The sequence below is a fragment of the Thunnus albacares genome, chromosome 8 (assembly GCF_914725855.1).
Source record: "Thunnus albacares chromosome 8, fThuAlb1.1, whole genome shotgun sequence".
NCBI lineage: Eukaryota > Metazoa > Chordata > Actinopteri > Scombriformes > Scombridae > Thunnus > Thunnus albacares.
Genome location: NC_058113.1, coordinates 23,119,896 through 23,139,107, shown reverse-complemented (window position 1 = coordinate 23,139,107; position 19,212 = coordinate 23,119,896). Strand labels below are relative to the sequence as shown.

The 19,212-nt window shown below is 38.0% G+C and overlaps 1 protein-coding gene across 2 annotated transcripts; it reads left to right on the top strand.

Moving 5' to 3' along the window:
- The first annotated feature begins 5,100 nt into the window (after window positions 1–5,100).
- Window positions 5,101–18,528, top strand: ctps1b (CTP synthase 1b). 2 transcript variants are annotated; one of them, XM_044359273.1, is made up of 19 exons: window positions 5,101–5,276; window positions 6,260–6,440; window positions 6,759–6,929; window positions 7,603–7,703; window positions 8,426–8,542; window positions 8,741–8,824; window positions 9,066–9,146; window positions 9,786–9,937; window positions 10,444–10,576; window positions 10,786–10,874; window positions 11,718–11,812; window positions 13,518–13,580; window positions 14,453–14,496; window positions 14,596–14,692; window positions 14,786–14,841; window positions 15,104–15,200; window positions 15,431–15,575; window positions 16,216–16,333; window positions 17,034–18,528. In XM_044359273.1, exons 2-18 carry the CDS (start codon window positions 6,275–6,277, stop codon window positions 16,289–16,291), a joined length of 1,767 nt encoding a protein of 588 aa, XP_044215208.1. In that variant the 5' UTR covers window positions 5,101–5,276; window positions 6,260–6,274; the 3' UTR covers window positions 16,292–16,333; window positions 17,034–18,528. The 2 variants fall into 2 exon arrangements, with proteins under 2 accessions (XP_044215208.1, XP_044215207.1); XM_044359272.1 differs by having other exon boundaries at window positions 16,216–18,528.
- Window positions 18,529–19,212: the final 684 nt, after the last annotated feature.

Below are 19,212 nucleotides of genomic sequence, written 5' to 3'. Positions count from 1 at the left end.
TCTATTGTCATCCTTGGTGCCATGTTATCCAATAAACTCTCTCCCTCAATGCTTTTCTTCACTGGTGCTCATAATCAAATTAGATTTGCTCCAAGTAGCGAGAGGAAAGACTAACTCTCAGTGCAGACACCAAACAGACAACGCCCTTCAACTGACATTTGTTTTCTCAATAACTTGTGGCTTAGGCAATAGATGTCACACTCCTACACAGGCACACGCACACATGTGTACGCGCGTAGCGTAAACAGAGTATTAACTAGGTTTAAGACAATGACAAGAAACTCAGAGTGTGGGTTTCCCCAGAGGTCTATGAGCTGGATTTCTCAGAGAGCCTATTGTTTGCCTTAGGCTCCTGTTTACAACCGCACCTGATCTTGTCGTCACATGTGTGTCACTGAAGCTGTCAAGGAATTTTTATATGTATGTGTGTGTGTGTCACATAAGAACTTCTACCTTTTAAGCAGTATCTCTGATCTTGCATCGGTAAAAACGTTGGTTCAGAAAATATAATTGAAGCAGTATTGAATAAAAGTAGAGTGCTCCCATGACGGTGAGTGTATCAACACTCATGATTAGACAACTAAAAGATTGGCTGATTGGTAGAAAATGAATAGACAACAATTATGATAAAATTGTTTAAGTCATTTATGACACAAATAAAGGAAATTGGTTCACTGGTTCCAGTTTGTCATGTTTATTCATGTGAGGATTTGATGCTTTTGTTTGTTTTATATCATTTGAATTGGATTTTGTGGAAAAATAACAAGTAATTTGATGACGTCCCCTTGGGCTCTGGGAAACTGTGATGAGCATTTTTCACTATTTTCTAACATTTTATTGACTAAACAATTAATTGATTAATTTAAAAAAATAGCACATTAGCCAAAAATGTTGACAACAATGATGGTTTGTAACCCTGTAACACCTGATGCACAGAGCTCTCTGAACCTCAGGATTCACCTGAGCAAGAGAAACCTATTATATTCTGTCCGGCACCTGGTTAAGATTTGTGTTTTTGTTCCGCTGCAGTACTGCACTGATCATCATTATCCATGCTCACCCACATGCCTAACCCCTTTGCCGCCACAGCCACTGTTTATCCAGCCCACCAAGCACATGAGCAGCCATAATGACACTAATTGCTCAAGAGCTCACTTTTCCTCTGAGTGGTTGTGTACTGCATTGTGTCTTAAGAGCCATCTGTGTTCCCATCTTAGATCGATCTACCACCTTGCACATTCCAAAACTACAAGAGGACAGGGAGAGGCACCACTCCCATTCATAAATAATGTGTATGGGGTGCGGGGGATGTGGGCTACTGTTTCTTTGTGTGTCTCTGTTTGAGCTGGGAGTTGGACTTCACTAAACCACTGGAGGTCTTTGAGAGTGAAGTAGCTCATGACATCTGACTCCAGTGCTATCTAACTTCACAGGGTGGAAGTGAAGAAAACACTGCCAACACTAACTGATATTTTACTTTGGTAGAATGTTTTCACAACTTTGGCTTGTGAACAGCTTACTTTGCATTTATATTTTTGATATGAACTGTTTAGTTTGTGCCGTATTACAAACAGTAAAATATGTAACACAGGGAACACATGTGATCAGTTAATATTCCAAAAACCTTAAAAAAATAGTGAGGAAGTTAAATTTAAACGTGAGTCAAAAAGGCAAACATACTGTTATTTAATAGAAGTCCTTCAAATTAGCTCCAGGAATCATTAGTCAACAGCCATTTTCTTATGATTTGTGCTGCTGATAATTGGCATCACATTAAACTATAAGAGACTATAGAAACGGAAGAAAAGTCTTTTTCTTTTTTTTACATAGGACAGATAAGTGATTTAGTAATGACATGTTTAACTTTGCCAAGGTGAAAAGTGAGAGTTCCCAACCAAACCCACAAACCTGTTTTCCCTCAGCTGTCACTGTAAAGTCTGCAATGCAATGTATATAATGATATGTCCATTTTAACAGTAGCAAAGTCCAATATGATTTCAGTGGATAAATTAGGTCAGGCCCATCTCTCCCCTTTGAAAGACTTATAGCCTTGAGATATTTTGAGTAAAGTTTCATTCAGTATTCAGATCTCACCAGACTCGTTGGCCTCCCTTCGGCTCTTTGTGGAAGGTAAAAAGTATTTCAGGATTAACATTTATAAACAATCATTAACAAACAAGCGTGAGCATTCACAGCTGACTTTGGCCACAGTCAGACACGTGACCAAAACACGCTGTACAACATGGCATTGTATGGCACTATCTCGTGGTCTTTAACAGAAAACAGGAACATACTGTAGGTGGATGATACAAATGACTGCCTGCCATCCTCAGATGTGTTTCCCAAAAAGGTGAATTCAAAGAGGTGGAATTACCTTTGAATTGCCCTCTCTGTTATTTTAAGATTGCAGAGAGATGTGGGAAGCACAGAACCTCTTCATGCAGGAGGTTAATGCGTGTCTGTGCTCACTTGTCAGATGTAATTGAAGGGAACAGCTTACGAAAATGAGGTGGCAGGGATGAGGTCTTTAATTAGATCAAGATCATGGACAGAAATGAATTAGAATCACCACTCTCATTACCCATAGCAAAACTGGAGCAGCACATCCGTGAATACATGAAGGAAAACTTTAGTATCAGTTGTAAGTGGGGTTTTGAGGGGGCACTGCTGTATTTTGTTGTGGCTCATTTGACCAAGCCTTAATCTATGAGGGTACCTATATGCTTACACCTGCATTGATCTCTATGTCACAATAACAGATAGGCAACCTCATGTACTTCCATAAAATTATTGGGTTCATTATTTATAAGTAATCTTATGCATATTAAAAGCTAAATTTAGCCTGCATATATATATATGAGATAACGCACTGTGGAAATTATATGCCATCTAGTGGTGAGAATATTACTTGAAAAATATAAATAAAGAATAGAGGAATAGCTTTTGACTAAATTAGAGAGTGTAAAATAATCAGGACATTGAATATTTTTTAATTAATTTCGACCCTATTACTATATGAACTTACAATGACCTTGAAATACTTGTTGCTTGACTCCAATACATGTAAATTGAAAACCTTATAAGTATTTTGGGAATTTATTGCCCATAATTTTGCCTCTCAGGAAGACTTCTCCGTAACCAACCCTGAACTCATCCACCTGATTGGTGGATCCTGTGGGGGTGGTACAAATCCTGGAGTAAGGGCTGCCTGAGGGGCTCAGGAAAGGGCGTAAATGTTTTAAAGTCACACACAAACGGAAGGAAACAAGCTGTAGGCTCCTACTGGGGAGAAATGTTTCGCCTAGAACCGCTGAACCTGAACTGCAAGATTGTAGCAGCTATGATGACGAGTGAAGGGAGCTAATATTTGCACTATAAACATGACATTATAGGCCTATTAGGGGTCTGCTGGGGAAGGCATCATGGAAAGTACACAGGCTTTTAATCAGCTACTTAAAAGAAACATAAATACTGAACGCAAGTACAACTTTAAGGCATTTGTACTTTACAGGAGTATTTCCATTATATGCTATTTTATGCTTCCACTACACTACATCTCAGAGGGAAATATTGTACTTTCTACTCTACTACATTTATTTGACAGCTTTAGTTAATAGTTAATTTTCAGATGAAGATTTTACACAGTGGAAAATATAATGAGCTTTTAAAATACAACACATTGTTAAAGATTAAATGACAAAAATCAGTGTGTAGTTGGGTCACATTTCAGATGTTTATGAGTTGTTAACAGCTCCACCAAATAGTTATTATTCCCTCTGAACTCTCATGTTTTCATTTCAATAAATGTTCAAATGAGCCAATATTTCACCAAAAATCAAAGATTAGAGAAAAAATCCCCCCAAAAAACTGAAAACAGATTGGTGTACCAGAACTTTGTTTTTTCTTCTTTCCTCTCCCATTAATCATTTCAAGACCCCTCAGATTTATCTGGTGACCCTTTGGAGGGGCCGACCCCTAGGTTGGGAACCCCTAGGTCGGACTAAACTAGCTAAATATATATGAAGTAGTTCAAACACAAACAGTAACATGCTGCTTTTACATTGATGGTACAGTATTAATAATTATTAATAATCTAATGATGTCATAACTAATAATATATCAGTCACAGAGATGAAATGAGTACTTTTATTTTAATACTTTAAGTACATTTTGCTGCTAATACTTATGTGTGTTTACTAAAGTAGGATTTTTCATGGAGGACTTTTAATTGCGGTATTGGTACTTTTACTTAAGTAAATGAGTAAATGATCTGAATACTTCTTCAACCACTGAACAAAAGAAAATGTTCATGTCTGCTTATGCTCCACACTCCAATCCAGTAGGTGGCGGTAATGCACCTGTAAACTGGTTTGCGACTGCCAATAAACATAAAGAAGAAGAAGTGGCTCAGTCAACAAAGGGAAAGGTTCATAATAACATGGATGTATGATAAGAGCTCTTATCATACATCCATGCATAATATCCATTGGAAGATTGCATTGATGTAGTACAAGAACGGAGGGTTGATTGAGTTTAGATCATAGAGTTTAGAAACATGTAGGTCAAGGAAAGAAGAAGTAATTTGTCACAGAATAAAACTTGGTAATTCCAACTGGTTTATGAGCATTACTAAACATCAGGTTGAGGAGTCTGTTGTGCAATCATGGGTTGTAATAAATATATTCAAGATTCAAGAGCTCTGCAACACAGAGGGTGGCAATATTGAAGGTAGTGAAATTTGGATTCTTCGAGCTCCAATTAGAAATAAATATTTACAATTATAAAAAAAAGGAGAGAGAAGAGAAAGATAAGATAGAGATGAAATAAAAAATACAAATATGCATTATAAATTGCACACATTGTATATGATACAAATATAAACTAGAAGAAAACTTAATAAACAAGAACTCAGTCAAAGCTGGAATTAAGGATCTTACTATAAAAATATGAATGAACCTGTCAAGTGGGTCATGCAGTAGAAATGTATTTGAATTCTTCAGACAGTCAGGATTTATAGGATTTAATATCTGGTCCAAACCCCGAAGCAGAAGGTGGCGGTAATGCGCCTAATACACTGGTTGCTAACTGCCTTTAAAAAAAACAAGAGAAGAAGAAATCAGCCGTCAGTCTCCCCTACACGTGCTTGAAACGCGGTGGGGCCACTACAGCTGGTGACCCGTAAACAGACATAAATAGACAAAGTTACGGAGATATAAACATCACCTGTCAATCACCTGTTAATCAGCCTTCGACACCAGTTTCTCTTTAGGCGCTAGGTAAGTTGGCTTTAATGGCACCAGTGTTTGTATGCTAGAGAGTCACTAAACTGCTAAATATGCTGTCAAGTTAGTCGCTAAGAAATTGTTGCCATTCGTTAGCTAACATAAATACTGTTCGTAGCTGTGTAGGTAACGCAGGCTGTACATATTTATCTCAGTGTCGATTAGCATTTTGTCTCAAAAAGGCAACGTCTAGCTTGGGAAACGATGGTTGTGGCAGTTTGGGGGATTGAGAGCTAAGCTAGGTCAAACTTCCCTGCCGCTCCGCTTTAAGTACTTTATACAATGTTAATGAAGTACTGATTGATTTCTTTATTAAGACTGCCATCATTATGTGAAGATTGTTGGAGGGAATTTTCACAGGAAGTTCATAGGAATCATCTTCCTTCTTCTTTGCGCGCTTAACGTGCCGCGTGTTCCCGCCACTACATTTCATATACTATGATCGTACACAAAGGTAACCCTGATATAGTTGTAAGATGTGTACAGTCGTATACACACATTCAACTTAGAACAACAACTTAGACAACATTTGTTTCTGTTGGAGTGACTTGACTGTCAATGTCATTGTTCCCGGGTATTGTAAAGACACAGCCCGCCATCCAGATGTAAACAAATGCGTAGCCCCACCTCCAAAATTCAAAACAAGACTGTCAAATTGAAAGTTTTAACGTTTCTTTAAAGTTACAGTATAAAGGTTTGCAAGCAAAGGAGTAAAACTTAAAATTTCTTTCAGTTCTGATCTAATGAGAAATGCATAAAATCATTTTTTTAATCTAATTGCAGTTGCACGTTCAATACACCTGTTAATTATATTGATTGGGACGTACAATATTGGTAATCCATTCGGTAAAGTTCAGTATGTCTGTATTGCATCACCTTACAACTGACGGGTGGTTAAGCAGGTTTTGTTGGACACATTTCTTGGGCTTGCTGGTTTCATTTACTTGGCTACGTTCCTTCTTGTATTTTGTGTCTAGTTGTTATATGCCACTATGAAGTACATCCTGGTTACTGGTGGTGTAATATCCGGCATTGGTAAGGGCATCATCGCCAGCAGCGTGGGAACAATCCTCAAATCCTGCGGCCTTCATGTCACAGCCATCAAAATCGATCCTTATATCAATATCGATGCCGGCACCTTTTCACCTTATGAACACGGTGAGTAGTTGCTTTTATTTACTTTGAAATATCAACTGCTATTTTTTTTATTGATTGTGTCTTCGAGTCCTACAGTTAACATTTGACAAGATGTAGTGGGGCAGCATGGTGGCCTAGTGGGTACTCAAACCACCCTCAGCTAAATGGCATGAGATCAACCACCTGCTTCTCTGTTTCCATGCAATATTTCAGTGTCAGTGAGCAAAGTATTTAATTAAAAATAAAAAAAAATACAAATTCCCCTGAGATGATCATTCAGCTATCAAACAAAGATATAATTGCTATATGACAAATAATTATAATATCTGTGTTCAACAGGTGAAGTTTTTGTTCTTGATGATGGTGGGGAGGTGGATTTGGACTTGGGAAACTATGAGCGTTTCCTGGACATCCGTCTGACCAAAGACAATAACCTCACCACAGGAAAGATCTACCAATGGGTAATCAACAAGGAGAGGAGGGGAGACTACCTGGGCAAAACTGTGCAAGGTTAGACACCGCTGTATTTAGCTTATTGGTAACTATTTGTTGTTGAGCTGAGACCTTGAGGTTATTGGTTAAAGCTGCTCTATGTGTGTTTTTATATAACTTTAAATTCCTTGCCCTGACCTTTGGAAGACGCTATATGTGCCCATACAGGCAGCACAGCAAGGCTTGTTGGTATTTGTGTTTTCCAGTTTGTCTTTATAACAACGAATTTGGCAAGCACTGTATTGACATCCGGAATCTGAGGGAATGGTGGCGTGGTCCTGTGGGTGTCCTGCCTTGACACCTTCTCCTGCTATTATTGCTATTATTATTACTAGTCATATCTCTATTGTTATTATTGTTGTTATTATGCCTCTCTCTGTCTCTCTCCCCCCCTCTCCCCCTCCCTCCTTCTTTCTCTCTCAACCCAACTGGTCAAGGCAGATGGCTGCCCACCTAGAGCCCAGTTCTGCTTGAGGTTTCTTCCCGTTAAAGGGGAATTTTTCCTCGCCGTTGTTGCCAAGTGCTTGCTCATGAGAGGATTGTTGGGTCTCTGTAAATTAAGGAGTACGGTCTTGAACTGCTCCATGTGAAAAGTGCCCTGAGACAACTTTTGTAATGATTTGGCGCTATATAAATCGAACTGAATTGAATTGATTTATATTAATATTATCCTATCAATCTGTTTTCTCAGTGGTGCCCCACATCACAGATGCCATCCAGGAGTGGGTGATGAAGCAGGCCGGGATCTCAGTAGATGATGATGGTGTGGAGCCTCAAGTTTGTGTCATAGAGGTACATTTTTCTTAGATATTTGTTTTTCAGCTAGCAGGGGTTTATGTGCACTAGAAGACTGGGCATTCAAATTTGCATTCAGTGTGAAAGTACACTGAAAATCACCATGTCAAGTCAAAAGTGTTACATTTATTAAAACTCCAATGAACCACTTTTTAGTCATTATTGACCAGGGCATTTTTCTACTGTGTTAAAGAGGAATGGTGGAGTATTTTGATCAGAAATTAAACTGAGCATGTTGCCTGAAGCGATAGAAAATATTGGCACCATTCTGCAAGCAGTGTGAGAAACTGCTGAACCTTGCACAAATGGGTGTGTCAAGTGAAGCAGAAAAATAGACATTGTAAAAAAAAAAAAAAAAAAGAAAAATCAAACAGTATAATTGAATTAAATTGATTTTGTTGAGAAGAGTCTGTAAAACTGTCCTTCTGCAATCCAGTGTTTGTTTGCCAATATGCACTGCAAAGATATTTCATCTTTAGTGAATTTGTAGCGGCAAAGGGTCAGAGCCGCATAAACAAAGTTAAATTATTACCCTGCCTCCAGCAATTGTTTTCTTTCGGCACACATCAAGAACAGCTCTGGCAGTATTATGGGCTCAGTGCAGCTGACAACATTCTGTACTTGTTAAGGCTTTGTTAGGGTTACGTAAGGTACTGAGAACCAGCCTGTGTGTTCATGCATGCAGTTCTGCAGTCTGAGCTAGTGTTTTATGTCAACAGCTGGGAGGCACAGTGGGGGACATTGAGAGCATGCCCTTCATTGAGGCCTTCAGACAGTTCCAGTTCAAGGTGAAGAGGGAGAACTTCTGCAACATCCATGTCAGCCTTGTACCACAGGTATGTCACACTGGTGGACACACTTAACCATTAGGAATCACAGAAAGTGCGATAATGGCAGGATGACTTCATCTTCATTGCAGTCTGTTTTTAAGAACTGTGGAATAACTTCTGCAGTGTCCTCACATTTATCAGCTTGTTTATTTTGCAAACACATTTGTGCTCCAATTTGAGGTGAATTTACTTTCATGTTCCCAGCCCAATACCACAGGAGAGCAGAAAACTAAACCAACCCAGAACAGTGTGCGAGAGCTCAGAGGTCTGGGCTTGTCTCCAGATTTGGTGAGTCAGATTATACTTTGTTCCCAAGCTTCTTGCACCCCAGATACAAACATGCCATGCCCCTCCTTTCCCTTTTGTGTGTAGTTGAGTAGTGTAATTATGCATTCTTCTCACGGTAAACACAACCAAATATATAAGCAAAAGTCTGACAGAATATGCACTTTAAAGAGAAATCTTCAGGTTTGTGGTCTAGTATTGTTTTATTTATTTTTTTATCATAATATACTTTATTCTTTGTCAGATTATGTGCCGCTGTTCAACGCCACTAGAAACAGCCGTAAAGGAGAAGATCTCCATGTTCTGTCATGTGGAGCCCACACAGGTGAAGTACTGTGATCTCTGTCCATTAAAACAACCTCAATTTAAGCTCTGTGTGTAGAATATGTCGCTTAAATAAGTTATGACCCCATGTGTCTGCAGTTGTGGTATTGTGAATTGTGTTTGATAATAAAAGAGGTCTACATATAAGAAGGAGCTGGGCTTATAAGGATAACTTCTCCTTCAGTTTATGCTATCATCAATGACGGTTGAGTAAAGTTTTATTAAATCTTTAACTTGATGATTTGCAAAAGTCGTCGGCTCTGGCTGATGAGTCAGACTTCCTTCGGCTGGAATCAATGAGGCGTGCCACAGAATTGATGAAATATCAACCACACTTAAAGCTCCGGTGTATATTTTGAAAAATGCGACTCTCAAATGTTGAAAATGAAATGTAATTTAAAAAATAAACACACAAGCCACTACTACATCAACAACAGTATACCTATGATTTATTTCTTATTTTTATTTTTAGTTATTTCGATGTTGAGTAATTTTCAAGGCTTTTTTTTTAACAGATAGCTTATTTATGGGGGATAGTATTATATCATATATCACAAATTAAAATCACAGTGTAAAAACAATTGCTCAGCCTTACTCTCATTTAAAAACTGAAATAACACGTTTTTGTAACTCTTTCCAGGTGATCTGTGTCCATGATGTCTCTTCAGTCTACAGAGTGCCCCTGCTGCTGGAGGACCAGGGTGTTGTGAGCTACTTCTGTCACCGGCTGAACCTGCCTATCGAAATGAGGCCGAGAAAGATGCTCACAAAGTGGAAGGAGATGGCTGACAGGTGAGGAAAGTTGTCTTTTTACGTTGATCCAATTCAACGCGTTGGTCTCATGTCTGAGTAAGCATCGGGAGTCACTTTTACATAAAAGATCTGTCTGTAAATGTCCTGTCATGTCTGAATAAAGCCGTAAGAAACATTTACACAAAAGACATGTCTGAATGACAAAAAGTCATCACTTTAATGGATAGATGAAGCCAACAATGTTCTGTATTCCATGTCTGGAAAGGGCTTTTTTTTTTCATTTTGTGTGTTGCTCAAGGAAAGTAAGGATATGGACACAAACCATTTACCTTTCAATTATGAGATAGTCGTTTTAATTACTGAGAAACTTCTAGGACGCTTGCCAACCAAAAAATGTAGGATTCTGAAAGACAAATGTTCCTCGATCACTACAGTACTGCATACTGGAAGTGGAAGAAGCAAGCACTGCACCCTCTATTGTTCTCTGTGCAGCTGAGTTGATTAAATGATGCATGGGGTCAGTATCATCTCACTCCCTTTTTCAGATCTGACCGTCTCCTGGAGCATGTTTCTATCGCCCTAGTGGGAAAGTACACAAAGTTATCAGACTCCTACACCTCTGTTATCAAGGCCCTAGAGCACTCAGCCCTCGCCATTAATCATAAACTAGAGGTCAAGGTATGGAAACATTTCAAACTTGTATTTTTTAATTTAGATTCTCAGCTTTGGCATCATCATGTTTTTGCTGTTTTTATGTGTTGACTGTTGTAACTGAACACTTGTTTAACTGGTATAATGCCTTAGATATTCTCATATTTATACAGTAGTTACTCTGTCATTATGTTGATTGATCTCCTTCCTAATGACGCTGTTTGTTGCTATTACAGTACATAGATTCTGCAGACCTGGAGACTACCACTCTGCAAGATGAGCCAGTGAAATATCACGAGGCATGGCAAAAACTCTGCAGTGCTCAGTGAGTAAATAAACCAGGGAGAACATGGATGCCAGTAGGCTTGTTAGTATGATATAGAGCTTAACGACCATCAATATTCATTTTTTCCTCCTTTTTGCCACTTGATGGCAACAGAGAGCCGTCGTGCCCAGTGGGTTATGCAGCTGTGCTTTTTTAGAAATGCTTAATGTTCTACTACATTTTAATGTATAGATTACACCTCTAATGTACTGTAAAGCTTCATATTGCAAAAAATGAAAGGAAAGTATAAGAGTTAATTTTGCGGCTCTTGTAGCTCTTTTCATGGCCTGAGTCTGTCAATGAGTAAATATAGGATTGTAAAGGTTTTGTTGTTAATGAACAAACGCAGGCTTTTTGAGTTAGCTTTTGGGATTGATTAGTTTTGAAAGTCCACGGAGTAAACCAGTGTATCTTGAGCAGTCATTTATCAACACATAGCATCTCACAAAGTTTTGCAAATGCAAGCACAATAGCAACCTGGTTTAGTATCCATACAGCATGATGTTCAACTAGTTTATTAGATTGACTGTTACAATAACAGGCCAGTATTTTGCATTTTTAATATCTAATGATTGAATCTGTAAAAGTTATTATGTCAATCAATGCCTTAGTTACCAAGTATTCTAAGAAAATATGTAGTTTTTCAAGAATAGTAGTCAAATATTGGATGTCTTGTACAAAATCATCTTAGACTTTACCTCTAAAACTGTCTTTTAGTCATTGCACCGTTATCAGTAATGTGTCTTTGTACACAGGTCATTACATTGCGTAACGTTGGTCTCAAAAATAATCTGGACTACATTATGAAATGAGCTGAGACTAATTTCTTTCTTCCTACCACAGTGGTGTGTTGGTACCAGGAGGTTTCGGTGTGAGAGGGACAGAAGGCAAGATGATGGCTATTAACTGGGCGAGGAAACAAAAGAAGCCATTTCTTGGTGAGAGAGAAAAGAATTCATGCTTTTTTTCGTCTTATAAGTTCTCGATGCTGACTTTCTTCACACAAGTGCACAAGCAGTCATTGTATTATATGCGTGTAGTATAAGAAAACCAGTTGAATAGTAGACATAAAATGGTTTGTGTCTTCCTATGTGTTGACTGTTGCTTAATAAGTGGTAATTCTTTTGTATGCGTCATACTGGTTTTACGGTTCTAATCTTTGTGGGTAAAACACTTGAATTAAAAGCTACAGCGCTGCTAAAATATTTGCTGCTTTGGATGTTGTCATGTTTTATTGTTTGTCAACATTGAACATTGACACAGTGGATGTAGCTGTTTTTTTTTTTTGCACAGCTTAACAGAGAAGTGAAAACAAATCTCTTAATATTTTAGGTAAATTTAGTAGGAATGTCCTGATCAAAACAGTTTTTCATCAGAGTCCTTTAATAACAAGTATCTGCCAATACTAAGCTGACTAGTGCATAATACAACCTGAAAATGTGACCATGTAGAAGAAAGTCTAATTCATCCTGTGTACATAGTGAAAATAATTATTCATAGCAGTAGAAGATATGCAGGTTTGATGAAATATGTATCTGGCACATTAAAATAACAGGTGTAGTCTTAATTTAGCACTTCTTGTTTTTCCTGTGCTACTTAATCCAAATACTGAAGGTTCTGGTGGGAGAAAGCGACTCCTGAAATTAATGTGACACAATCAGCTAGAGAGAAGATGTATCACTCTGTCGGAGTTGTTTGGACTACAAAAACGCTCAGTAGTGTTAACATCAATTAGCAACAGCTGATATAACCTGCAGCTGCTGACATTTTTCGTTTTAACCAGTGACAGCAACAGTTAGAGCCAGCTAAAACTTAAAAAGCTGCTACTTGAATGTTTTTGTACACTTCTCTTTGCCAAAAAAAAGAAAGAGAGAGGTGAGATAACAGATTTATTAACTTCTGAGCACATCAATGTATTTTCTAATCCAGGTGTCAGTCGCTCACACTGCTACGCCCAAGTAACATTCATATACAGGGAAACGCTCACACTGGGTGTCCAGAGCAGCTTTGTAGCAGGCTGATGTAGGCAAAACCCAGTTAAGATTTTAGCTGATACTAATCTATTACAATATAACCAATGGGACATGTCTAAAATTAAATACATAAGTATATAAAAAATAATTAGGTCCAGATCTCAAACCAGTTGAGAATTCGTAGCAGGGTTTGCTGTAATTTGTTGTCCACTCACAATGCCCAATTGGGGAATTCTGCACAGAGGAATGAGGAAAAACTAGTGTCCCGATATGCAAAGCTGATACAGACGCGAGGCTGTGACAGCTTCCTCTGTTAAATACTAACTCGAAGGAGGAGAATTCTTATGCACTAACTCTGTGTTTTATAGTTGTACTTAATTTAGATCCATTGTAGAGATTTGTTTTCACTTTGACATTAAAAAATATTTTTGTTAAGAAAAAAAAAAGCTTAATTACCGCCATTTACAGCATTCAAAGTTGCAAAAATAATGAAACACGAAAAGTCCAGAGAGGTGTGAGTACTATTATAGGCGCTGTATAATTATATGCAAATACAGTAGTGTTAGTCATGAAAGTGGTTTGCACAGTGGGGATTGTGTTCAGTCTTTATAAATGAGTCCTTACAATAGCACAAATTATGCAAGAATCCTGCTGGTCTTCTTTTGTGCAGGGGTATGTTTGGGCATGCAGCTGGCAGTGTGCGAGTTCGCCCGCAACGTTCTTGGATGGGAAGGTAAGTAATTGTGCAGTTCACCTGGGGTGACTTCTAAGCAACATTTGACTCCTGTGGTTCCTAATTTAATGATTAAAGAACATTATGCCAGGAGCAGACTACATGATATTTTTGTCTTTCACAATGGTCACCGAGTCAGATTAGTGCCATAAATTCTTGCTGGTTCTCAGCAACAAGTATGACCCAGACCAAGCATTGTTTGGGACCTAGCCCAAGTTCATAGGTCGTCGGGGAGGAGGGTTATGAAATTGTCAATCATGGCTACAGAAGTGCTATGTGTGATGCTGGCTGTCTTATGTTCCAAAAAGAAAGAAAAAAATGACTGAGGCGTTCCTATGTGTCATGAAGAGGACAGTATGGGCAACTTGAGATAACAAATGTGTGAACATGTCAAGAACATTAAAGAAAGAAGAACATAAAGCTACCAGGGTCACTGTAGGTAAACAGAAGGTCTCGTGGAGGGAAAAATGATTGGGTTTTGAGAATTGTATACTGTGGTAAATGAAGATACAAGGATATGTTTTAATATCAGGTGGTTTCACAATCACTATAACTGAAGTGGTCTCTGTATGTAAACACCGACAGAGAAAGTCAAAGCTGTCCGGCAGCTGTCCAGCTGAGCTGAGCCGTATTTAGTGTCTCAACACAGCGGGGAGAGCAGTGGCTCATCTCCCCCCCTCCTCCACAGGCTGACTCAGGCAGAAAAAAACCTGCTGCTGTCATCAGAGGCTATTAACTGAAATCAAGAAAACGATGTTGGAAATTTGTCGGTGACGCCAAAGTCGGGGCTGAATTTTTGTGTGTAGTCTGATCCTGGCAACATGTCCAGAAGTTAATTTGAGCTTAGATCAGTTTCGCTTATCTCTTTTCAGATGCGAACTCCACAGAATTTAATCCTGAATCCAAACACCCAGTGGTAGGTTATCTTTTTTTTTTTTTTCCGCTGTGCTCATATCACATCGTGTCAGCAGAGTTGTCCCCAGAATGGTGTTAATATCCAGTTTTATCTCGACAGGTGATTGACATGCCAGAACACAACCCCGGGCAGATGGGTGGGACTATGAGGTTGGGGAAGAGGAGAACCATCTTCAAATCCAGCAACAGCGTACTGAGTAAGCATGCTTCTGAATTAAAGATGCATTCTTGGACTGTTTGTTTGTTTGCAGGCTGTCATGTTTCTGATGACTGATATTTCATCATTTCAGGAAAACTGTATGGAGATGTGGAATATGTTGAAGAGAGGCACAGACACAGATTTGAGGTAGAGACCAAACCCAAGTTTTAAAGCTTTTTATCTGGGAGCCCACCACCTCAGACATACTTTATAAATGTAAACTTTATTTTTTACATGATAACACATGCATATCCTATACTATCTTATTCAGCCAGTACACATCACAGGGACTTGAGATGTTCCCTTGAATCAGACTGTTTTTCATCTTTAGGTCCAGATCTAGTTTTCAAATATTATAGGATAACCTCTTTATTTCTCATCTGAATCATTGAATCTCTTCTCATTTTAGGTGAACCCTGAGCTGAAGCACCACTTTGAAGTGAAAGGTCTTCAGTTTGTCGGCCAGGATGTGGAAGGAGAGAGAATGGAGGTCATTGAATTGGAAGGTGAGATCAAAGTTCTCTTAAAGACAAGTGTCAACAAGCAGCTGTTATTGAATACAGTATGATGTATATCACCTAAAAGCTTCCACACCATCTCTGTTTTCTTTAACATGCTCTGAATCGAATCATCTTTCTTTCCGATGAGACAATATTTTAGCCATGTGTTTTATTACTGGCCTGACGAAGTGGAGGTGAATACGTCTGTACTAATCCACTCGACCTTGTTGTCACAGATCATTGTTACTTTGTTGGAGTGCAGTATCATCCAGAGTTCGCCTCCAGGCCCATCAAACCTTCTCCTCCATACCTCGGACTCCTGCTGGCTTCTGCCGGAAAACTCCAGAACTACATGGCCAAAGGCTGTCGCCTTTCTCCACGGTAAACTTTGACTCAGCAATGTGTATCATTCCAACTTATCTGGTGGAAGGTCGAATAAAACTACTAAACTGCAGCAGCTTATAAGTTTAGCTTTACTTATTGTGAGTTCTCGTTATTTGTGTTCTATCTGGTTTTTCACAATTCTGCACCAGTTTCTATAATTTTTTTTTCCTGCTCTGACTAAAGTACTCGAGTTGCAAAAACAAGTTGCAAGTGTTTAAACACTTTCAATGCAACACTTTTTATATGAAATTTATTCACTTAAATCAACAATGTTGGGTTGAAATCTAAAATCTATCTTTGCAGCTGTAGCAACGACTTTAGCTATTTTAACCACAATGTATAAAATAAAGTAATGCTAGATTTTTCGTTTAGTGTTTCATGATTTGTTGTTTTCTTAACTCAGATGTAGTTGACTTGTTAACATGACAGATTCTAATGGCAATTCACAGGCATTTTTTTAGTCTGTGTCATTATCTGCACTCTGCTATTATGCAGTGTAATTAAATCAAAAGATCCGTGGCAGTTTACAGTGACAGTATATTGTCAACATTACACCTCCACCTGCAATCAAAATAAACAATCCCTGCAAGGCATTACTGCCGTAGCACTAATTTCTTGTATTTGTTTTCCATCACAGGGACACTTACAGTGACCGCAGTGGCAGCAGCTCTCCTGAAGCTGACATCTCAGAGCTGAAGTTCCCCTCTTTGTGATGAGACTCAAGTGCTTGTGTCACTCATGCAGATAAATGCAAGGTCTGGGAAGAAATACTGGGCTGCACGTTAACTGACTCTGTAAAACCAAAAAATGTTTAAAACTGTTTTTACACTCTGGTTGTTATAATATATTGTTAATAATTTATACTCTAAATATATTCAGCGATTGTATAAAGCTGAAGGGGCATCCCGTTAACTCTGTTGGTTCATTAGACTTAAAGCTAGGGTAGGCAATTTATTTTAGAAGCATTTTTTTGTTATATTTGTTGAAATTCTCTTTACATCCTGACGGCAATCAATAAATCAAATGCTCTGGCAAAAAAGAGAAAAATCCAGTATCTTTAGCTGTCGCAAGCCCGTCCAATCATTTCATTCAGCCTACTTGAAATGATCTGATGGCCTATCTGCCTACTTACCTACTGCCTATCTACCCACGCTCTGCTTATCTCTTTCATTGTCCAACTCCAAAACCTGCTCAGTCATCAGCCCGTCAGCAGCACCAGGGTGCAGAAACTGGTCAGTATCTGACCTAAAGCCGCAGTGATGCATAAAAATCTATCACCGCTTTCCACTTCTGGGAGCAGAGTTCATTTCCACTGAAAGTCTCTCGCTCTAGTGTTGATAAGGTTATGCGCTGTTCAGTTTTGCCTGCACTACAGACAATAGTCTGGTGATCACACTTTGCTTTTCATTTTGCTTTGTTGATATTCTCGTCTTTTTTTTTTCTATCCTTCTGCAGTTCATGCAGTCCCGTCACAACCTATCTGTCAATGTCCCACTGCTCACCTGGCCTCCAAACTTTCTGTTGTGTGAGTGAATGCAGTAGTAAACTGTTAAACTATTGTGTTGCGTGCATGTATGAAGCACGTGCATATGTTTATGCTCGTCTGGTGGAGGGAAAACTGCCTACCCCAGCTTTAATGCAATAAGTAAAACCAGGATAAAATGTTTGTGGGGGAATTACGGACATTGTTGAAGATCTGTAAAGAAAACTTTTGTAGAATGAAAATAACAGAATAGGGTGAGAGGAAGACATTACCCTATCAATATACAGTATGTGCAATGTCTTTTATTTGTAAGGTACAGATGATTTGGCAACATTATGAGGAGATGTACAGTGTATTTTGCAGTAAGAATAGCAATGGTGACAAAGTGAATCAGGGTCTGTGCAATCAGGTTTCTCATTAGGGCGAACCAGTCCAATGCTTAACAGTATGGAAATCCTGATAAGAAACTCCATACAGTTTTTTGAGACTTGTGTTGTCACAATTTTGCTTGTGTGTCGTGACAGACATATCATTGGTACATTTACCTCTTTTAAATGCTTGTTATTGTCTTACAAATTAATTTTATGACATTTTGAGTGTGTGTGTATATATACATATATATAAATGTATTTCTCCTTTAAAATTTAATACAAGTTAACTTATAACACTCATTCAGGGTAACTTCACAAGTGTGTAAACAACATTTGACTCTGGTTTCAAATAATGTTGCATTGCATGCATATCTTTACAAGCATGAGATAAAACTAAGTCACAGTCATGCTTTTGTAACTGGGTTATTTATGGGTTTTTTCTGTTGTAATAATGTAAATTGTTAAAGTTTTGTCAATATAACAAGGATAATTGGTTTTAATCTCTACGTTAAAGTTATTATTGCAAACTTGTGCACTTTGAGATGTTTTAACGCTTTGAACCTGAACTTGTTCAGGTTGCATGACTTTAATGTTTGAGACCTTTTACCTGCTGACATCAACAATGACAGTTAGCTGAAATAAATGGACCAAGCTAATGTTTTTTTGAACTCCATTGCCTTTTACTGCTATGTCTGACCTGTAACTTCCTCAAATGAATTCTACTGATGCACAGTCATCTGACAATCTGGCTAACTTTAAGTGACACTTGAGTCATCACTATTAACCGGAAAAGAAAGCTTGGCATATGAAAACTGAAGTCATAAAACCAAAACATAAACCTAAATTTGATCTCAAAACATCAGTAGCATCCAACTGCAGATGATAGGCATCAAGCTTCCAAGTTACACTTCCATTTGGAGTCTGAGGTGTCAAATTGAGTGACATGAGCTCAAATTGGCCTGTTAAGTTTAATAAATGCTTCCGTTTATCTGTTGGTGGTGCAAATGTGGGGCAAACATGCCATATTTGTATATTCATGGAGTTCAGATGCATGTGTGATGTGTGTTTATCCAAAATAAATCTATTTTTATTCCTCGTGAAAGTCTGGTCTTCATTTAGTGGAGCTGAAAACTGCTTTTTATCAGTAACTATGTGCCAGCAAAAGAAATGCAAGATACTCTCACACCCTTCACATTGAAAACCTTAGTGTTCACTGGTTTGTTCATGAAAAAAATAACCATACACATTTACGATCAATAATAACTAGTAAATAATTACAATTTCCATTGTAAGGTGCAAAAGAATATCCAAATATTCATGAGTACTGTATTAAATTTGAAATTACAGTACTGGAATCATATCTAAAAAATTGACAAGATTTTAAATATGTGGGTAACTGCTAGACAAGAAGTAAATTTGAGTTATTAATGTTTTCTTATGCTGTAGTAGGTTTGTTAAATAAAAAATGTAGAATACAATCAAAGCAGTCATGACTGTTTAAATTATGTTCACAAATATTACCAGTATAAACATATATATATATACATATATTTTGAATCCCTAATATTTATTTTTTGTACCACAAACATACAGTAGTAGACATGACATCATCAAATGATATAGTAAACATAAACATAACGTACATCCCCAGTAAACTCATCATAGTAAAATTAGCTGAGCCCAGAAGTGGACAGTAACAAAGTACATTTACTCAAGTATTGTACTAAGACTCTGAAGTACTTTAGGATTTCCATTTTATACTGCTTTATACTTCAAAGCC